Below are 18,243 nucleotides of genomic sequence, written 5' to 3'. Positions count from 1 at the left end.
ATAACTTCCTCTCTTTTTTTTTATTTTTGTAAATGAAGTGTATCCAGGTAAATATTGAATTGAGACCTGCCCCCCAATAGCCTGTTTTCTTCAGACCTACTATGAAATAGAAGTAAACACAAGGATGCACAATTTCTACTGCTCCTTATGAAAGGAAATCTCAAACTTCATCATCCAAAAGTTGCAAGCAAACAGGATCAGAAGGAAGAACAAAAACAAGAATGACAGCATAAGTGAAAGTACAGATTGAAGTGAAGGATCTATTGAAGAAGAACAAGTGAACTCCAATAAAAAGTACAGACAGAGGACTCATCCAGAATAAAAAGAATCAATGAGCGGATCAAAGAGACCCACCTTGCAGACTTTGACATTAGGTCACTGAAAATAAATGGTAAGAAGGTTTTACAAGTCTATGTTGTGGGTATCAACTAAGATGCAGACAATGAAGGTAATGCAGAAGGATGAACATTTGGAAGAAGGAAGCTACCAGAAGGAAAACTGGAAGCCAAAACCCTAATAAACTCTTGCTGGATTAAACACAATTAAAGTGGATATGTGATCCTGACTAAAAGAATCGGAAGAATGACAATAACTAATAACTGTGCAGAAGAAGAAAGTATCAAGACAGAAAAGTAATAAGTGGTCAAAGACCACATGGAAGACCCCCCCCCCCACACACACACAAAATAACTAACCTAAGGGTCATGAACTTGAAAATATGAGTAGTAAAACATTTTGCTAGTTTCTAAAAGCATCATCAACAACTTGAATATCAGGAGAAGGTGGAAGAAATAAGGGTTGAAGTACTGAATTGTCTAGATGACACAAGCACCATCAGGTGTAACAGAAACTGGTTCATGATTTGAGATCGAACATACCTGAGAGGAAAGAGAAATTAGACCAGTGAGAGCTTCTTCAGGGTTACAGCTGGTAGGCAAATCATGCTCTGCAGCCACTGAAGGCAAAAAAGGCCTGAGAAAATCATGTTCAAAATCATGAGAAAACGGTGGTTGTTTTTTAAATTGAGCATCCACATGATCATGCAACCCACCAGGAACAGCAACAAACAAACTGGTATTTATTAATGGTCCAAGTATGTTGATCAATAAGTGCTGACAATGCAGTCATGGGATTACCCTGCATGCTTGGGCAGGCTATATGAGTAAGACCTATAAAACAAGTTGTAGAAGTTCCAATATTGTTGAAAGTATTTACATGGGAATTAATGCTGACTTCATTATGGAAAAGTGAGCAGCTTGACTATTAACAAGAACACCTGGATTATGGAGGGACAGCATAGGTTATGTATTTATATTCTCCTAAAGCAAGCACAATAAGTCACGTGGAAGGTGGGAGAGAATAGAACAACTATGGATAAGTTGACACATACGATACATTGTATCATGGGCATTCAGAACTTTAGACACATTTGTCGACAACATGAGAGCAACTCAACAAGGAAAAGCTTTTCATATTTTAAAGTTAAGTTTGTTTTTTTTGAAACTCGATTTACTTTAAAAGGTCTTCAATCCTGATCATATTTACTAAAAAGTGTTTCTTGTCCATAATTAACTCACCCGTTAAATGGCGTAGCTATAGAAAAATGGGCAATGCCAAAGATAGAAGTCAAAAATAACCTGACATGAAATACATAAGTATACAAACCTTGTGAAAAAAGTGACAATAATTCATTTTCAAATTGAAAACCACCACCTCCTTCAAGCTATCCAGGGCTAACATATCAGAGAGTTGGGCTAACTCAGCAATGTTGACATCCTTTGGCAAATTGATAGCTCCACTGTATATGTGACACAGAACAAAATGGACTGCTGAATAGCTATACCTGAAACACAATAAATATATAAAAGTTGTGTGTTCTCAGCATGCTGGTAAACATTTCCAGCATATTTAAATATCTTCCTATCACATATATGTAATCAACTCTTTTATTCTAGTATTCTAATTCTCTTTTACCTGAAACACAATAAATATAGAAAAGTTATGTTCTCAGCATGCTCACAAACATTTCCAACATATTTAAATATCTTCCTATCACATATATGTAATCAACTCTTTTATTCTAGTATTCTAATTCTCTTTTACCTGAAACACAATAAATATAGAAAAGTTATGTTCTCAGCATGCTGGTAAACATTTCCAGCATATTTTAATGTCTTCCTATCACATATATGTAATCAACTCTTTTATTCTAGTGTTCTAATTCTCCGTTCCTTTTTATGAAAGATGAAAGAGATGTGTTATTTCAAACTATATGTATACCAATAGAAGACATTAGGGGTGCCCCCCCCCAATAATAACAGTGTACCATACAAAATTTTGGCTCTAGCTTTAGAAAACACAAAGTACAAATCTCATTTAAAAAGAAAAATAGAATGTCTTAACTCAAGACGTTAACTCTACAATATATTAAACCACCTTTATATAAATAATGAATATAAAACATTTATTTACAAGTACAGATCTGGTTACATTTGTTGTACGTTAGTTAACATATATACATTTTTTGTTTTCAACATGTCTACGCTAGATAAACAAATAAATAATGGCAAGATTTATAACAATATACTTTACCTCTACTGTTAAAAATAATAAACATTTGAATAAAAATGTTATCAGCTGTTATCAGTGCAAACTAAAACATACAAAGCACTTCTAGAAGTTGTGTTCTAGTAACTGAAAGTATCATAATATTACAGAATATTCAAAATAAGTTTTTCATACAAGTAGCCCATTATGAGCTGTAATATCTAAAACATACAAAGCACTTCTAGAAGTTGTGTTCTAGTAACTCAAAGTATCATAATATTACTGAATATTCAAAATAAGTTTTTCATACAAGTAACCCATTATGAGCTGTAATATCTAAAACATACAAAGCACTTCTAGAAGTTGTGTTCTAGTAACTGAAAGTATCATAATATTACTGAATATTCAAAATAAGTTTTTCATACAAGTAGCCCATTATGAGCTGTAATATCTAAAACAGATTGTGAACATATGATAATGACCCCAAAAATGGATTTTTATTTGTTCCTCATCAAAAGAAGATGGTTTTAAAAATATGTTTAAAAATTTATTAAATATGTTCTACAATATAGCTGCTGAATAATGTGTAAGCCAAAAAAATTTTCTCCCCCCAATAATATTTCCCTGTTGTCATGAACTTTTGACTTTGGTAGCTCCATTTACACCAAAAACATTACAAATGTGCCTCACTGATGCAAACACAGATAGAGAAAGTGAAAGAAAGGAAGGAAATAATAACAGAAAAAGTTATAAATCATTAAGTAGTGACCTAAATTTTCAGTTTTCATAACCTGTCAAAACAACACATTACTTTCATAACATCATGACGTATTCTTTCAAATAAAATGCCATACGGCTACCCCTGCAATGCACTTGGAAGGTCACATTTCAATAAATTTAACCAAAATTTATCATATGACGAAAAATCACAATATGCATATGCAAAGCTCTTTACCATTTTAACTTTTCAAGATTAGCTATACCACAAAACTAAAATAACCTATTTGTTCATAATATCATTGAAAAGCAATATGAAAATATCAAGTCGAGAACTGGAATATTAGTTTAAAAGAAAAACTTGGTTTGCAATTTCACTATTTATACATTTGAATTAATCAATAAACATTGAATATTAAAATTGTGAGAAATAATCTTCCTTCCAGTGTCAAACAATTTTTATATACAATGCATTAAATGTAGTGACAGATCAAAATTACATAAATAATTGATGAGTTAACAATGTCATGAGTGCCAATAAAACATGTAATTCATTTGTTTTCTAATTAAGTTATTTTTTAATGCACATGAAACTTTCCTGATTCTCTTCATTCACATGCATGCTTTTCATACACTTTTGTAAATTACAAACAATTAACTGAGCTTGATTACAAAAATATATTTAGTGTAAGTTCTCATTCACTACATTCATAACTCTACCTCTGTTTAGGCTAACCAATTTGTGATTATCAACCAACAATGGTGACAAAACTCTGAACACAAGCAAGCTCAATAGTGCATTAAAATTTAAATTACTTTTACAACTACAGAAGACTAGAATTATAACAAAATATGTAAGTTCAGTTCTAATTAATTACTAATGTTAAAATAAACTGCCATTAGATTGAAAATTATTATATATAAACTGGTAAAAAAAAAAGTATTAATGGAAACTACAGCAAGTGGATTGAATAATATCTTCAGCTTCCCCAGCACCTTCAGTGCTAATGGTTTTACAAGGTCTGCTCAAATCGTGGATGCAGAAAATATGATTAATACGGTGCGCGGTTATAACAATAACGTTTCAAGTCTATCATGTAGATCTAGCACTGTGTATGTGTGTATATATATAGGAAGCAATAAATTATTTAAACATAAAGAACCAGTATTTTCAGCTTTACCAAGAGCATTTACATGGTTTTCTGACATCATCATGAATGTGACATCTTTTGTACAAGTATGTGAATTCAATTCTACTCACTTAAATCAGTGTGGATAAAACAGCTTTTAAGTCTTAGAAATAACTTTCTTTTTTATGTTTTTGCAAATTAAAAATAAACAACTGGTTGCGTATGTTTTTATTATAAGTTTTTATAAACTCAACGTTCCATTTATGTTGAAAAAATTATAAGAATCGTATAAATATGCAACAAATACCCTACAAAAGGTATTAAAATGTGACAAGTACTTTATTTTTGAGTAACATTCTGCAAAGAATATATTTCTCTATATTGCTCAACATTTTAAACCTTAAAAAAACTATTTGTAATTCAAATGCCAATTAGAAGGATAAAAACAAGGTTGAACCTTAAATGCTCTAACAACTTTGACAGGTGGTTCTATGTTTCTTTTGCTTCTGAAGCAGGCAAACCCATTTGCCAATAGTATTAAGAGCTTTTAAGATTAAACGTTTCGTTTTAATTATCTTTATTTGTACTCCAATTTGCTTATTTTATGATTAACTATCATTATGAAGGACAGAATTATAAGATTAATTCATGCAGTGTGTTAAAACATGTTAATATCATTTAAAACAACTCCCGTACACACAGCTTAGCCAAAAGCATAAAAAGTATTGAATTGTTTTGGAACACAAGTCAGCCCAAAAGTTTGAAGAGATATCAACCATTTCATTGATGCTTTGCTGATTAGAGTGTAATACAATTAAAGCAAAAAAGAGTGACCTTATAACTTCAGGGAACATTTTTTGTAGTTTTATATTACCCTATTTAAATTTGATGAGGAGGAATCCACTTTTTAAAAAATAAAAGTCTGGAGATGGCTTGACTGGGTAATGAAGAAAACTTTATTATAAATTACGATGTTTTGACAAGATTACGTCATCCTCAGGGTAATATTAACCTATTTTTGACAAGATTACATCATCCTCAGGGTAATTAATATTAACCTATATATATTATCTGTATGCACCTTTGGAGAAGCTATAGAATGAAGTGTAAGGTCAAAACAAAAAATGTTTTCTGGAGTTATAAGGTCAGTAAATTTTTAAAAGCATCAAATAATAAAATATGTTAAATGTTTAGTCTGTAATTAATAAAAAAAGTTAATATAAAATTTGAATGATAAGGATCTTATTAATTTTATTATTCATTCTAAAATGTACCTGTGACAGATAACATTTCACTATCTTTTTAAAACATTAGAAAATCAACCAGCATTAAAAAATTCATATATTACATTATACATTAATGTCAGTGAAAATATCAGCAGATGTAAGTTTCAATGATAAATCTTAAAAGACACATAATACTGATACTTTTCTGTACTCTTGTTAATAAATGAACAGTACATAATGAATATAATTATTTCAGCCACTTAAAAAACGTGGTATAAATCTTACAATCAAAACAAAGTGGACAGATTTAGTTCCATGTGGTTTTTGGTTTACTATATATGAAACAGTAAAACTGGGTTTACTGAAGGTAAAAAGCAAAATTATACTTACACACAATACGTGTTTATACATCAAACTTCACTATGCTTACACTTGCAGTAGTTGTTTACATGTTTAAGAAATTTCTTAAGCTAACAACAGTACTAGGTATACATCAACCAACAGGCAACTGAAGCCTGGACAGCAGTGCTCTTAATCCGTCATAAAAACAGTCTTACCCTTTTAGCGTGATGATGTCATTTGTACTTTCACTCCAATCCCCTTTCAACATGACCTCAAAGTATTTGCTCCGAGTCACCAAGATACACCTAAGACAGTTAACATGTACAAAGTAATTTAAATGTTGAAAAAATTTAGTTCTTACAGTAACATTTGCATAAATCTCCTTTATATATAATGTACTATGTTTTAACTTGAAAAGATGAATAATTTTTGAAACCAAAGTGAATTAAGCATTCATATGAGAAGGTACAGAACATGCTTATTTGAAGAAAGATTTAAACTTTTTTTTGGTTAACTTTGCTAAAGTTGAGAAGGAAATAAAGTAGATTAAGCAAGAAGTTTAAGGAAATATAGGAGAGGGGAAAAGTAAGAGGCTTATTGAAATATGCTACAGAAAAACTAAGGCTAGAAAAGTTATGATACACATTAGCTGAACAGTTTTATTTACAATACCCAATGTTCCTGGAAGCCACTGGTTGCCATTAACAAAAGCCTGTAGGAACATTTTCTATCTTTGGGCAGGTTCTTTTGGATTATTTGGTAAAATACTACAAAGTCCAATTCACTTAACAAAGAGGAAAACGTTTTATTTCTTCAACTAGAAGTTGTACACCATACTGAGAGATAGGCCTAAGTCACAAATAATAGTAAACAGTCACTTGTTACATGTCCTCTCATATTTATGGCACAAAGTCAAACAAATGTACAGAACTGAACTGACTGATTAACTAGTCAATAGAAACTCAAGAAAGTTTGATACATCATGCCAGAACTAGACATTCTAGAAATTTCTATACATCACACATCATGCCAAAATTCCTTTTAGCAAACAGTACAAAGTTTCTAAAATAAAATATTAAAACACAGTTCACAATTATATGATGAACCTCCAGGAATACAACAGTAATTACCTGAAATATAAGATATTATAAATAGAGATTTGCCGATATTTGTTTAATTCATGTGGATTAAGAAGATCTGTGAACAATTAACTTGTAAGGTTCACTGAAAGCTTTAACTCTGATAAGGCATAGAATGTAAATATAAATCCATTTACTTATGGAATGCTGAAGCTCAGAATGTTGTCAAAAGAATAATTTCAAAGCAGTAAATAAAGGACAAAATGTGATTTCTTTACAGTATATATTACTGCTAAAGATGAGCCATTGATAATGATAGATATATATTTAGGCAGTTCAGTTCATCTTCTAAAAAGAATAAGAATATTGTTATGCGAGACTTTAATAATGAGAAGCACAGTATTTTAGAAAATTCTTTGTGACTTAGAAGTTTCTGAGAGCAGAGAGGATTGTACACTATTCGTTTTATTATAATTATGTTAAAGAAACTACTCAGGAAAATGGTGTTTTAAGTGTTGTTTTCATTAATGGGAAAGTTAAGATGAAAAATAATAATTTCTTTATGTGGCATGATAAATAGTATATTAAGCTTTCTGATTTAAGAAAGGCAAGCTTTCTGTACTTACACTGATTGTTCAGTGAGAAGAATTTAAATTAAGCTTTCTGATTTAAGAAAGGCAAGCTTTCTGTACTTACACTGATTGTTCAGTGAGAAGAATTTAAATTAAGCTTTCTGATTTAAGAAAGGCAAGCTTTCTGTACTTAGACTGATTGTTCAGTGAGAAGAATTTAAAGAAGAGCTTAAATCTATACATCACACAAAAGAAAATCATGTTATTTTTGTTTAACAGTCTGAAAAAGAACATATTTCAACCATAATATCATATTTCAGTACATACACCCTTTCTCAAGTGGAAATAAAATTAATATAACTTATAGATTTTCAATGAGACGAAAGATGATGAAACCAATGAATTGTACTGGAGTCCATGAAGTAAATGGAAGGTTAATCCAAAAATGAGAGTAAATTACCAATTATATGTTAAATTTTACTCCCCCCCCCTAAAGGAACAACAAAAGTGATGGAAAATATTGAGCTTATAAACAATGTTATTGGGAATATCATTAAGAATTATGACAATATTGAGTCTTTGTATAATGCTGTTGGAAATATTATTAAAAACTATGACAATATGGAGCCTTTGAACAATGCTATTGTTAATACTGTTAAGAATTATGAAAACAAAGTGAGTCTTTGACATGGGAATATGATTAAGAATTATGACAAAAGTCTATAACAATGTTTCTCCTGTTTTAGAGCCTGTAGGTGGAGATGAGATTTTGCACCTATTCAATTTGCTTAATAGTAAAGAGATGTAAATCTTCAGTTCTATTAACCCTTTTGTAGTCAGGCATTTTGAATTTTCAAGACCTATGGAGATTTGGCAAAATATCAAAAACTTTATAATTGATTGATTTATTGTATATTTTATTGAAGGTTTACAGGTACAAATAGGTTCCATAGCCATCAGAGGCATAATTGTTGTCGCATCGCACGATGATTGCAGTATCGTTCTTACTTTGGATTTCTTAAAAATCATCTTCCAACAGTAATTCACTGGATTCACCCAAGCTTTTGTTTCCTATTTCATCACTGTCATCATCATATATAGTGGTAAGGACGAAAGTTCCATTGCTTGTTCTGCTTTGCATCAACATCTATTCATTTATCAAAATTTTTCTTTTGCAAACAATTCCGTTTCATGCCACACAGGTGAAAAAGGATAAATTATCACCTCAACAAAATGCCACAATCACAATGATCGCAGACATATAATACATTCCAGCTCATGTTGTCCCTTGGTGAATGAAAACGTAACTGTACAAGTGGCATATATCACAGGACAAGGACAGATCAAACTGTGTACCTCATATGTTTACACCAGGTAAGCCCATATGATCCCTATGAATAAAATATAGCAGGCATACTAAGTATACCCATATATCTCCAGGAATATAAACATTGTACATCCCAAGTACATCCATATATAATCTCCAGGAATATAAACATTGTACATCCCAAGTACATCCATATATAATCTCCAGGAATATAAACATTGTACATACCAAGTACACCCATATATCTCCAGGAATATAAACATTGTACATCCCAAGTACATCCATATATGATCTCCAGGAATAGATATATTGTACATCCCAAGTACATCCATATATGATCTCCAGGAATAGATATATGTACATACCAAGTACAGTTTATATTCCTGGAGATCATATATGGAACTGTACATCCCAAGTACATCCATATATGATCTCCAGGAATATAAACACTGTACATACCAAGTACATCCATATATGATCTCCAGGAATATAAACACTGTACATACCAAGTACACCCTTATGGTAAATAAAGGATTAAATGCTGTAAATCTCATAAGGTTGGCCATGATTAGATATAATCTAGATAGATAAATTCAGTAAAGAGTGTGTTGTGGTTTGGTAAGTTATTTTCAGTTACCACTGGTTAATGGTGAAATTCTTCATGTTTGGAAAACTGATGGTGTGGTGGCTATCTACAGAAATAAAGGGTTGGCAAAGGAACATAGACACAACAGGCCTATAAATATGACTTGTATTGTTAGAAATGTGTTAGAACTTATTATGAATCACTTGCAAGTATATCTTAAAAAGTGGAATTCCACAAACACTCAGAACAGTTTTAGGAAGGTTTTTTTTTTAGAACTTCACTGACTAGTTTGTACTATGATAAGGTGGCTCCTTTTTTTCAGATAAATGGCAACTCTGGATGTTGATTACTTTGATTTTTAAAACACCTTATATAAGGTACAGGTGTATCACAAAAGGTTATTTGTTATGCTAGATTCTTATGGCATTTGTGCAGTGGTGTAGTGTTAAATAAAGAAAAGTCAGAATACAAAATATACTGCATAACTGGCTAAGGTGGGATTCGTTCAAAATAATGGTGGTATGACATTGCGGCTAAAAAAAATACAGGTATGCCATGCCCATCCTTTTTCCTTCCACTACACCTCTGCATGTATGAAAATGTTAAAATAGTTAACAATAAGTTTGATGCTATAATGCAGAGGACAGTACTAAATAAGTTTGGGCTCACTCGTGCATGATGGTACAAAATCTGCTATAACAGTAAGCCTCCTAGCAAAGTCTACTGCTACCAACCTTTGAAATAAACTAAATCTGCCAAATTACAGGCCAAAATTGGCTGAAATACAAACCATTTTTAGCATAGTTTCTCTCGCTAATCTACTATATTATAACTAGTCAAGTCCTATAGAACTAAATATATATATACGTATATTTCAAATAGAGTTTCCCATCTTCTACCAAACAAATAAGAATAACCTTGTAACTTGAGAACATTCATGTGTCACTAGCCACAATTAATGTCTGCTTCAATGCACATTATGACGACTACAGCTGAAGACTGAATTTAACATTTTTACTGAAGAGCATCAAATTATTTTCTTGTAAAAAATAATCTTTTTACAGAATGAAGTATTAAAAACAGGTTGTTAAAAGCTATTGCAAGCTCTTTAGGCAAGTATACTAGTTTTAAAGGTTAAGCTTCTAAAAAATAGGTTTTACAGTTCACTAGGAGGCCTGTAAATCAGTCATGAAAATTTGTCTATAACATTTTGCTCCAAATGATCAATGTTGTCTTCACACCTTAAACCTGGTGATTGTAATATTAAAATAACTGAAAACTTTTCAAAAACCTCTACATAGGAGATTGATAGTCTGTCTTGCTGATTTGGGCCGAATCGTTCATAACTCAAACTTCCATCACAGAACACAAACAAATATATTTATTGCCTACACTAAATTTTGGCATTTCAAATGTGCCTTCTCAACAAAATCAAATTCCTGCAAAATTCTTAATTCTGCTAATTTTGTAGGCAAACTCTCAAGTATATCAGTGTCCATATACAAATTTTTATATTCAAATTCATTTGGTGCATATTAACTGCACAAAACTAATGATTTTATGCCAGGTACAATTCAAATTTTGACAGAATTATAGTTAACTCACATATTTTCAATAAATAGGCACTTGCCAAAACAATTTTTAAACATTTCCATTGTAGATGTTACATACACTACTGAAAGAACTTGTACGTGTAAATACCTTCTTTATACATATAAATATATATTTAATATAGGCAAAGTTACTTACTTGTGGGCCCTAATATCTTTATCTCCTACTCTGATAACAACATCGGAGTTTATTTCTTCCAAGAACATTCGGAGTAAGTCTTCACCCAGTTTAGAACAAGCATCATAGCCTTTATAACTAGTTAATCCTTCTGTTTCTGAGCTGTGTCTGTCTTGGGGATAATTTCTGTCTAATAATGTGTGGAAACTAATTGGTCCTAAAATAGATGAACTTACATCAGACACTTCTGAGTAAATAGTCTCAGAATCATCTTCAACATCACAGACTGATGGCCGAGGAGGAGGAGAATAGAGCAGACTTTTTTCCAAATTGTCAACAGTGGTTTGAATAGATTCCCTTTGGTGATCAGAATTTTGGTTTACCAAATGTGGCTTCTCAATAGAATCAGACTGTTTCTCAGCATTTACATGTTCCTGCAAAGTTCTTGATTCTGATGATGTTTTAGGCCAACTTTCACGTTTATCTGGGATTCCAGAAACTACACAGTTTACTGCAGACTTTATCATTTCCTCAGCAATTTTTGAACCTGAAGATTTTGTTCGTGGATCCAATGCTTCTAGTGAAATTTGAGAATCTACATTTACTGATTCATTTGAAGATCTGGATGTTAAAGATTTTGTGGGTGTATCTAAAGCACCATCTGAAGATTTCAAAGGTAAAGTTACTGATTCTTTTAGAACTTTATTTGACACTTGTTCATTTTCTGAAGTAAGATCTGTAATAGCTTCAGCTGATCCTTTAAAGTTTTCTTTAGTTTCAAAATTATTTGCATTTCTTACCTCTTCAACAGAAGGTAACTGCAAACCTGGTACCATAAGTGACTGCTCATTTGCAGATACAAGTTTCACTACTTCTTGCCCAGAAATACCTGTGTCATCATGCTTTGTACCAGCAATGACTAGCTCTTCAGCAGGGCTTCTCAATAATACTTCATTTGTACATATTAAGTTTTTTTGGTTCTGATGTAAGGGTAGTACAGCACTTGTAAGTTGTTGCTCTGAATTACCATCATCTGCAAACTGACTTGTTGCTTTAGTTAAATCTTTCAAGCTTGAATATTTTGTCTCAAAAATTTCAGTATCTATGTAGGAATCTTCTTTAAATGATTTCTTTTTTTCATGCTTAATCTCAGCTTTTTGTTGGATTTTCTTAGTTTCAACAATTTTCAATTGATTCTTATCACCTTCACAACTATATTCTTTTGTGTCACTCTGTTCAATTTTTTGTCCACAGGTTTCTTCCAAAGAGTCCCTGCTGGGAGATCTTGAAGCCAGTACAGGACCACTCACAGGAAAAGCTAAAGCAGTGACATCCTGTGGTTTTATTGAAGGTTTGACAACTATATGATCAGGTGATGAACTCACTGTCTCTTGTTTTACTTCCTTACGTTTCATTATTGGGCTCATTGGTAATAAGTATGTCTGATATGTGTTTACAATCTTGACAAAAGCATCAGGTTCTTCGTGTTGTGTCTCAGATTCACTTGTAATTTCTTCTTTCTTTTCTGACTGTAAATATGTTGACGGTACAGGTTCCTGGTGCTTTATTGGACTTAACTGTATTTGTTTTTCTTGTTGGTGAACCTTTCCAGACAGTGATTCTTGAGGCACTGAGACAGCTTCATTGAGAAGTCCACCTTCTTCCAACTTTCCAGTGTTTTGGTCAATAAGACTACTGTACATTTCCTGTGCAGCTCTCACACTATCATTCATTTCTCCATTTATTTCAACAAACATGGATACTGACATCGGATTCTTCTTTTCTTTGTTTTTCTGTTGAGTTTCTTGTAATTTCTCAGCATCTTCTGAAGTAATTGAATCAAGGTCTACATACATGTAACACGAGTTAACCTTTTCAGACCGTGAACTTTTTCCATTAGCTTTTTCTTGACTTATTACATTTTGTCTTTTAATTGCAGCTACATTTGAAGTCTTCTGGAACTCTTGGGAGGAATCTTCTTGTGTATCATCAACACCAGTAGGAGTAGCATCTATGTACATGTATACACCTTGCTGTTTCTGATGCTTCTGTGTTTTACCTGTAACACTTTCCTGTGGAACAACACTTTTCATGTCAATATACATTGGAAACAGTGATCCTGAACATACTGAAGAAGACAATGGTTTGTTTTCAGATATATTCTCAATTACTTTTTCATTATGGGAAGGTTTCATGCATGTACACGTCATCACTGATGATATTAGGGAAGAATGCATGTCTGTATCAGACATCAAAGACTGGGTTTGAGACATAAAACCAGAGTCTGTCATGCCTCCATCAACATGATGACCTGAAAAAGTTCGTGCATGAGTAGTTACTACACTAGGTTCATTTATTTCAACTCTATCTGTCAAGATACTTGTCTGCTCATGAAGGAAAAAGGACTCCTTTTTCTGCTCCGTTTTTAGTTTTGTGTCTAAGCTGTCAGACAGAGGAGCTATGATGTCATCTTCTTTTTCTATCAGAGATTCAGTTGAGTTTTGTTGTTGAGAAGAACTTTTGAGTTCAAAAGTGTCACTTCTGGGTATACTGTAATTTCTAATTTGAGGAATGTACTGTCTATCTTGTAAGTTATCTACAGAAGATTCAACGTGGCCAGAGGACAGTACGGAGCTTTCAATGCTTGCCTCTAAACATACCTCAGAAGACAATCCCTTTGAAGTAAACGGATCTTGAGAAGGTGCTCCAGCTGAGTTTAACTCTTTCCTACTTTCTTGCTCAGGTACGTTGATTCTCCAAGCAGTGCAACTGTCATCATTTAAAATATTACATTCTTTGACTAGCTTCTCATTATCTTTGGTTTCCATGACTAGGTGTAATTCATGAAGTGAAGTCACACTGTGTACATCTCTCTTTGATTCCTGTTGAGTGACTGTCGTTTTGAGAACTTCTTCAGGCACACAAATGGCTTTTTTCTCTGGAGACAGTGGACTACATGTAGGTGTTATATAAATATCACCATTTGATGATAAGTAGCCACTAGAAACTACAACATTGTCTTGTTCATCAACTTTAGACGTAGAAAATGTCTGTTGCATTGGAGAAACAACACTACTCAACTTCTCAGCTTCTGAAGACTTCTTGCTCAACCAAACAGCCTCACATTCATATCTTCTGATGTCATCTTCTGAGTAAACCTTCCTTCACACATAAAATCATAGAATAAATTAGAGGTTTTGTAAAGTATTTATAATAATTATTGTACTACACTACTCTAGAACAGAAATCTCAACTCTTATCCCAACCTTTCAATACACTTTATTTAAAACTTGTATTGAATTAAAGATGACTGTAAGAATAAGATTATATAATGAAATGACATCATAAAAAATACAACATGAAAAAGGGATATACCATGTTACCTCAAAATCCATCATAGATACAATATAATTTTTTAACGTGTTTACAGAAATACTGAATACAATGTTTATAAAGGTTATCATTTCACTGTATAGGTCACAGGTTAGGCCTCAATTAGAGTAGTATGTTCAGTCTTTGGCTCCTTACCTTAAAGTGAACACTGAATTGTCTGAAAGAGTTAAAAGAAGGGTTACTAAGATATAGTTGTGACTGGTGTCCTTAAACTCCTACTGGGACTTCTGTTGAATAATGAAGATATCAAATAATATAAGATATGACAATGAAAACAGAATTGAATACAGTGTCCAATATTTTTAATTTTTTTAGTTCCAGTCCATGAACTTTTTTAAATAAAATACTACAGATTACATACAATTCCAGGTCATTAGGTCAGAACAGATTTAAGTTGTGGTTTGTTTGTTTTTTAAAGCATAATATAAAGTTGGTTTTGTTTCTAAGTTTATTCATGATTCAAAATTAAAATTAGTATTAATTTACACAAATATTGGTGAAAAAATACATCAGTTACCTAGACCTACAAAATAAGCTGTATTTACTTGTGTATGTGTGTGTTTGCATGTGATTTTTTTTTTCAATTTATGAAACCCACTACTAATCTTACAAGTCAAAAACCAGCTTACAGTAATAACAAAATTATACTTTGTTAGCCTTAAATCTCAATGTACGTATGAACAAGCTCTCTTATACAGAGGCTCTGTTCATCACTGTCCCAACTACCTACTCTCAGTTTACAGTAACACAATTTTCTTTAAAAATAAAACCAAAAACCCTATGATTAATACATAAAATATGACACTAATCAAGAGGCAATTCCTTAAAAAAAACTATTAAATAAACCTCAGTAAACAAAATTGGTATACAAAAACAAATTAGAAAGAAAAATTACTTCTTAAATTTAGATCACCTCCACAGAAAATTTAATTCTGTGATGTGAATACATGACAAGCTTTGCACTCTAGATAAATATATGGAAGGAATAATAAGTGTGGTGAATAGACTATGTTAATAATATGTCATTAAGTATTGTCAGGAAAACAGTAACAGAACAGAAATTTGCATGCTCTAAACCATTTAATATAAAAGGTTTTGATTTGTTGTGACTAATGCTAGCCTGGAATTATTTTGTTCTGAACTCTACAGTACATCTAGTTCTATCTTGGAAAAAAAAAACTGAATGATCAAGAAAGGTTTTGTTTATTTGTTATAGCACAATGAGCTATATGCAATCTTTCCATCACATGGAATCAAGCCTTGGATTTTAGTATTAGAAGTCATCCATAAACTTACTGCTGACCCTAACAGGAGATATCAAGAAAGGTAAAAGAAATTTGATAATTTCATTAAAATTTCCAGTTAACTGCTTCAGTTTGTCGTTTAATATACTGATAAATGCGAGTCATAATCCATTTTTCTTTATTACTTAACATGTAACAACAAAGGAAGAAAAAGAAGCAATCATAAATCAAAACCCGAGACACAGGGATGTGATTATAGCAAAGCAGCCAATACTGAATGATTGAGTGAAAAACTTTTAGCAGTTTAAATTTGAAAAGTTGCACTATAAATACAAAACAAATATGCATTATGCACAATAATAATTCAAAAAAAGCTTTTAAATGTACGAAAAAAGTGCAAACATAATTTGGTTACCTCACTGCACTAAAAATAATTTTACTTGCTGTTCATTATTGATATTGCGATTATGATGGAGCTTAATGCCACCCATAATTCAGATAGTGATTACAAATACAAAACATTGTCCAGGAATGTCTATATGACCTATTAAAGTAAATCTTTATTTTATTTTTTTTTACAAGTTACAGCTTTTATAGTAAGGAAGTTTATTTTTTTAGAACAGGTTCGACATTTCGATCCCTTGTGCGATCATTCTCAAGTACACAAGTTTTAACAGTAAATCAACATTTAACAATCTAACAATGTATATAAATTTTAGAATTGATAGTGGTTACTTATACATGCACATATTAATGTGCGTGAATTGACAGATTTTTCATTTATGGATGAACAGAATAAAATAAACAAAAAGTAAATAAATATGAAAATTTAGAATATCTTATATGAAACATTTGCACAAGATTAAGAATGTCTGGGGTAATAATGATCAAAGCCATATATAGATGTGCCTAGGTATTTGTTAATTGTTGGATTGTTTGATTTTATTAATAAGGCTTCTCTAATTTTTCCTCAGTTAATGTCAGGTTCATGTTTTAGTACTGTGATTTCCATTCAGAAAAGCTGTGGTTATTTTTGTTCACATAGATACTCACCTCTTCACAGAACAGGCAGCTCTAATATCTCGTGCTGCTGCCAAAATTTTTTGCACGTGCCAAGCATTTGAATGAAACTCCCACCTCTACACATAATAACATGTACTGTGCCAATCCATTGATGGAAGGTGACACATCTCCATACATAGTGCTCCCTTTGAGCACTTTCTTTATACCAAGAGTTCATTCTTGATGAGGCAAAAGAGACACACAAGAAGAGTGGGCAGTTCTATGAGGAGGTGAGAATATCTCTTAAATATATTAACAGGTAGCATAATGCTAACTTAAGAAAAAATGATACTCACCTCTCCACGGAACAGATAGCTAGAATCCCACACTGAGGAAATGATGGAAAGACTGGTTTAAGAAATTAAAAGGATGAGCTCCTATTTGAGAATATAGAGACTGAAAATGAAACTCCTGGAATATTTGCCCACTAGTGGGGAAGGGACCTAGTGAGGCATCATATGATTTCAAGCAGGGAAAATTCTTCAACCAACACAAGTCATAGTGCAGAAAAAAACACTGTCAAAAGAACCTCTTGCATGGTGCTAAAGTGTCGCAAAGGTGGGAAGAATGTAAAGGCTGCTCAACCAGCTTTTATGTCTCAAAGGGTCAAATATGTGTAGTGTGGCCAGGGTAATAAGTCAAACTGTAATGATGAATTGTCTCAGACCTGCATCCCAAGTAGAACCACCAGGAATGGCCCACTTCTTAATGTAAATTGGTGGCTTGTACTCTACTTCCATGTAAACACTCCTGCTCTACTTCCAATTGAGGAATAAATCCACTTGATCTCATACCAGTGGAATTACACTGACCCAAATGGTACTCTCCACATCAACCCCCCTAGCAACTTGATACTGAAGAAGCAATGGCTCTTCCAATTCAATAGAAGAAAATTGGAAGGAGGAATTTGCACAGGGAAGAACACCAAAGAGTTGCATGGACCAAGGAGGAATAATCTACCACCTACATAATGTCCTACACTGAGAGATTTTGCAATGGGTTACTGCAAATATGGATAGCAAGAAGTGACCAGGTGAAGGTATTTTGTGGGTTCCATTAACTCCAGTGTGTGTGTGTGTGTGTGTGTGTATGCACACATACATATTTGTATTCTGAGTTATAGCTTTTTGTGTGTGAAAGCTGCAAGAGAAATAATCAACACATCACCTCTTTACAGTCTCTGGGATGACTAGAGAATGGTGATTGAATGAAGATGAAACTGAGAAGCAAAAGAAACATAACTATGGTGTAAGCAATGTGACACAAAAGCACTGGAGCTGTTCACATTCC

General features: G+C 32.4%; 1 protein-coding gene across 5 annotated transcripts in view; it reads right to left on the bottom strand.

Moving 5' to 3' along the window:
- LOC106464780 overlaps window positions 1-18,243 on the bottom strand; it is a 46,878-nt gene that overhangs the window by 20,259 nt on the left and 8,376 nt on the right. For all 5 annotated transcript variants that reach the window (XR_002611824.1, XM_022392578.1, XM_022392577.1 and 2 more), the window contains exons 4-6: window positions 11,276-14,416; window positions 6,178-6,267; window positions 1,666-1,843 (exon numbers count right to left, since the gene is read on the bottom strand). Coding sequence is in view for 4 of the 5 variants with exons in the window: in XM_022392578.1 (XP_022248286.1) it covers window positions 1,666-1,843; window positions 6,178-6,267; window positions 11,276-14,416 (3,409 nt within the window). In the remaining variant the exon portion in view is untranslated. The remainder of the gene's footprint in view (window positions 1-1,665; window positions 1,844-6,177; window positions 6,268-11,275; window positions 14,417-18,243) is intronic.

The sequence above is a fragment of the Limulus polyphemus genome, unplaced genomic scaffold (genome assembly GCF_000517525.1).
Source record: "Limulus polyphemus unplaced genomic scaffold, Limulus_polyphemus-2.1.2 Scaffold1741, whole genome shotgun sequence".
NCBI classification, from domain to species: domain Eukaryota; kingdom Metazoa; phylum Arthropoda; class Merostomata; order Xiphosura; family Limulidae; genus Limulus; species Limulus polyphemus.
Note: the sequence above shows the minus strand (reverse complement) of the source record. Positions and strands in the feature narration are given on the sequence as shown.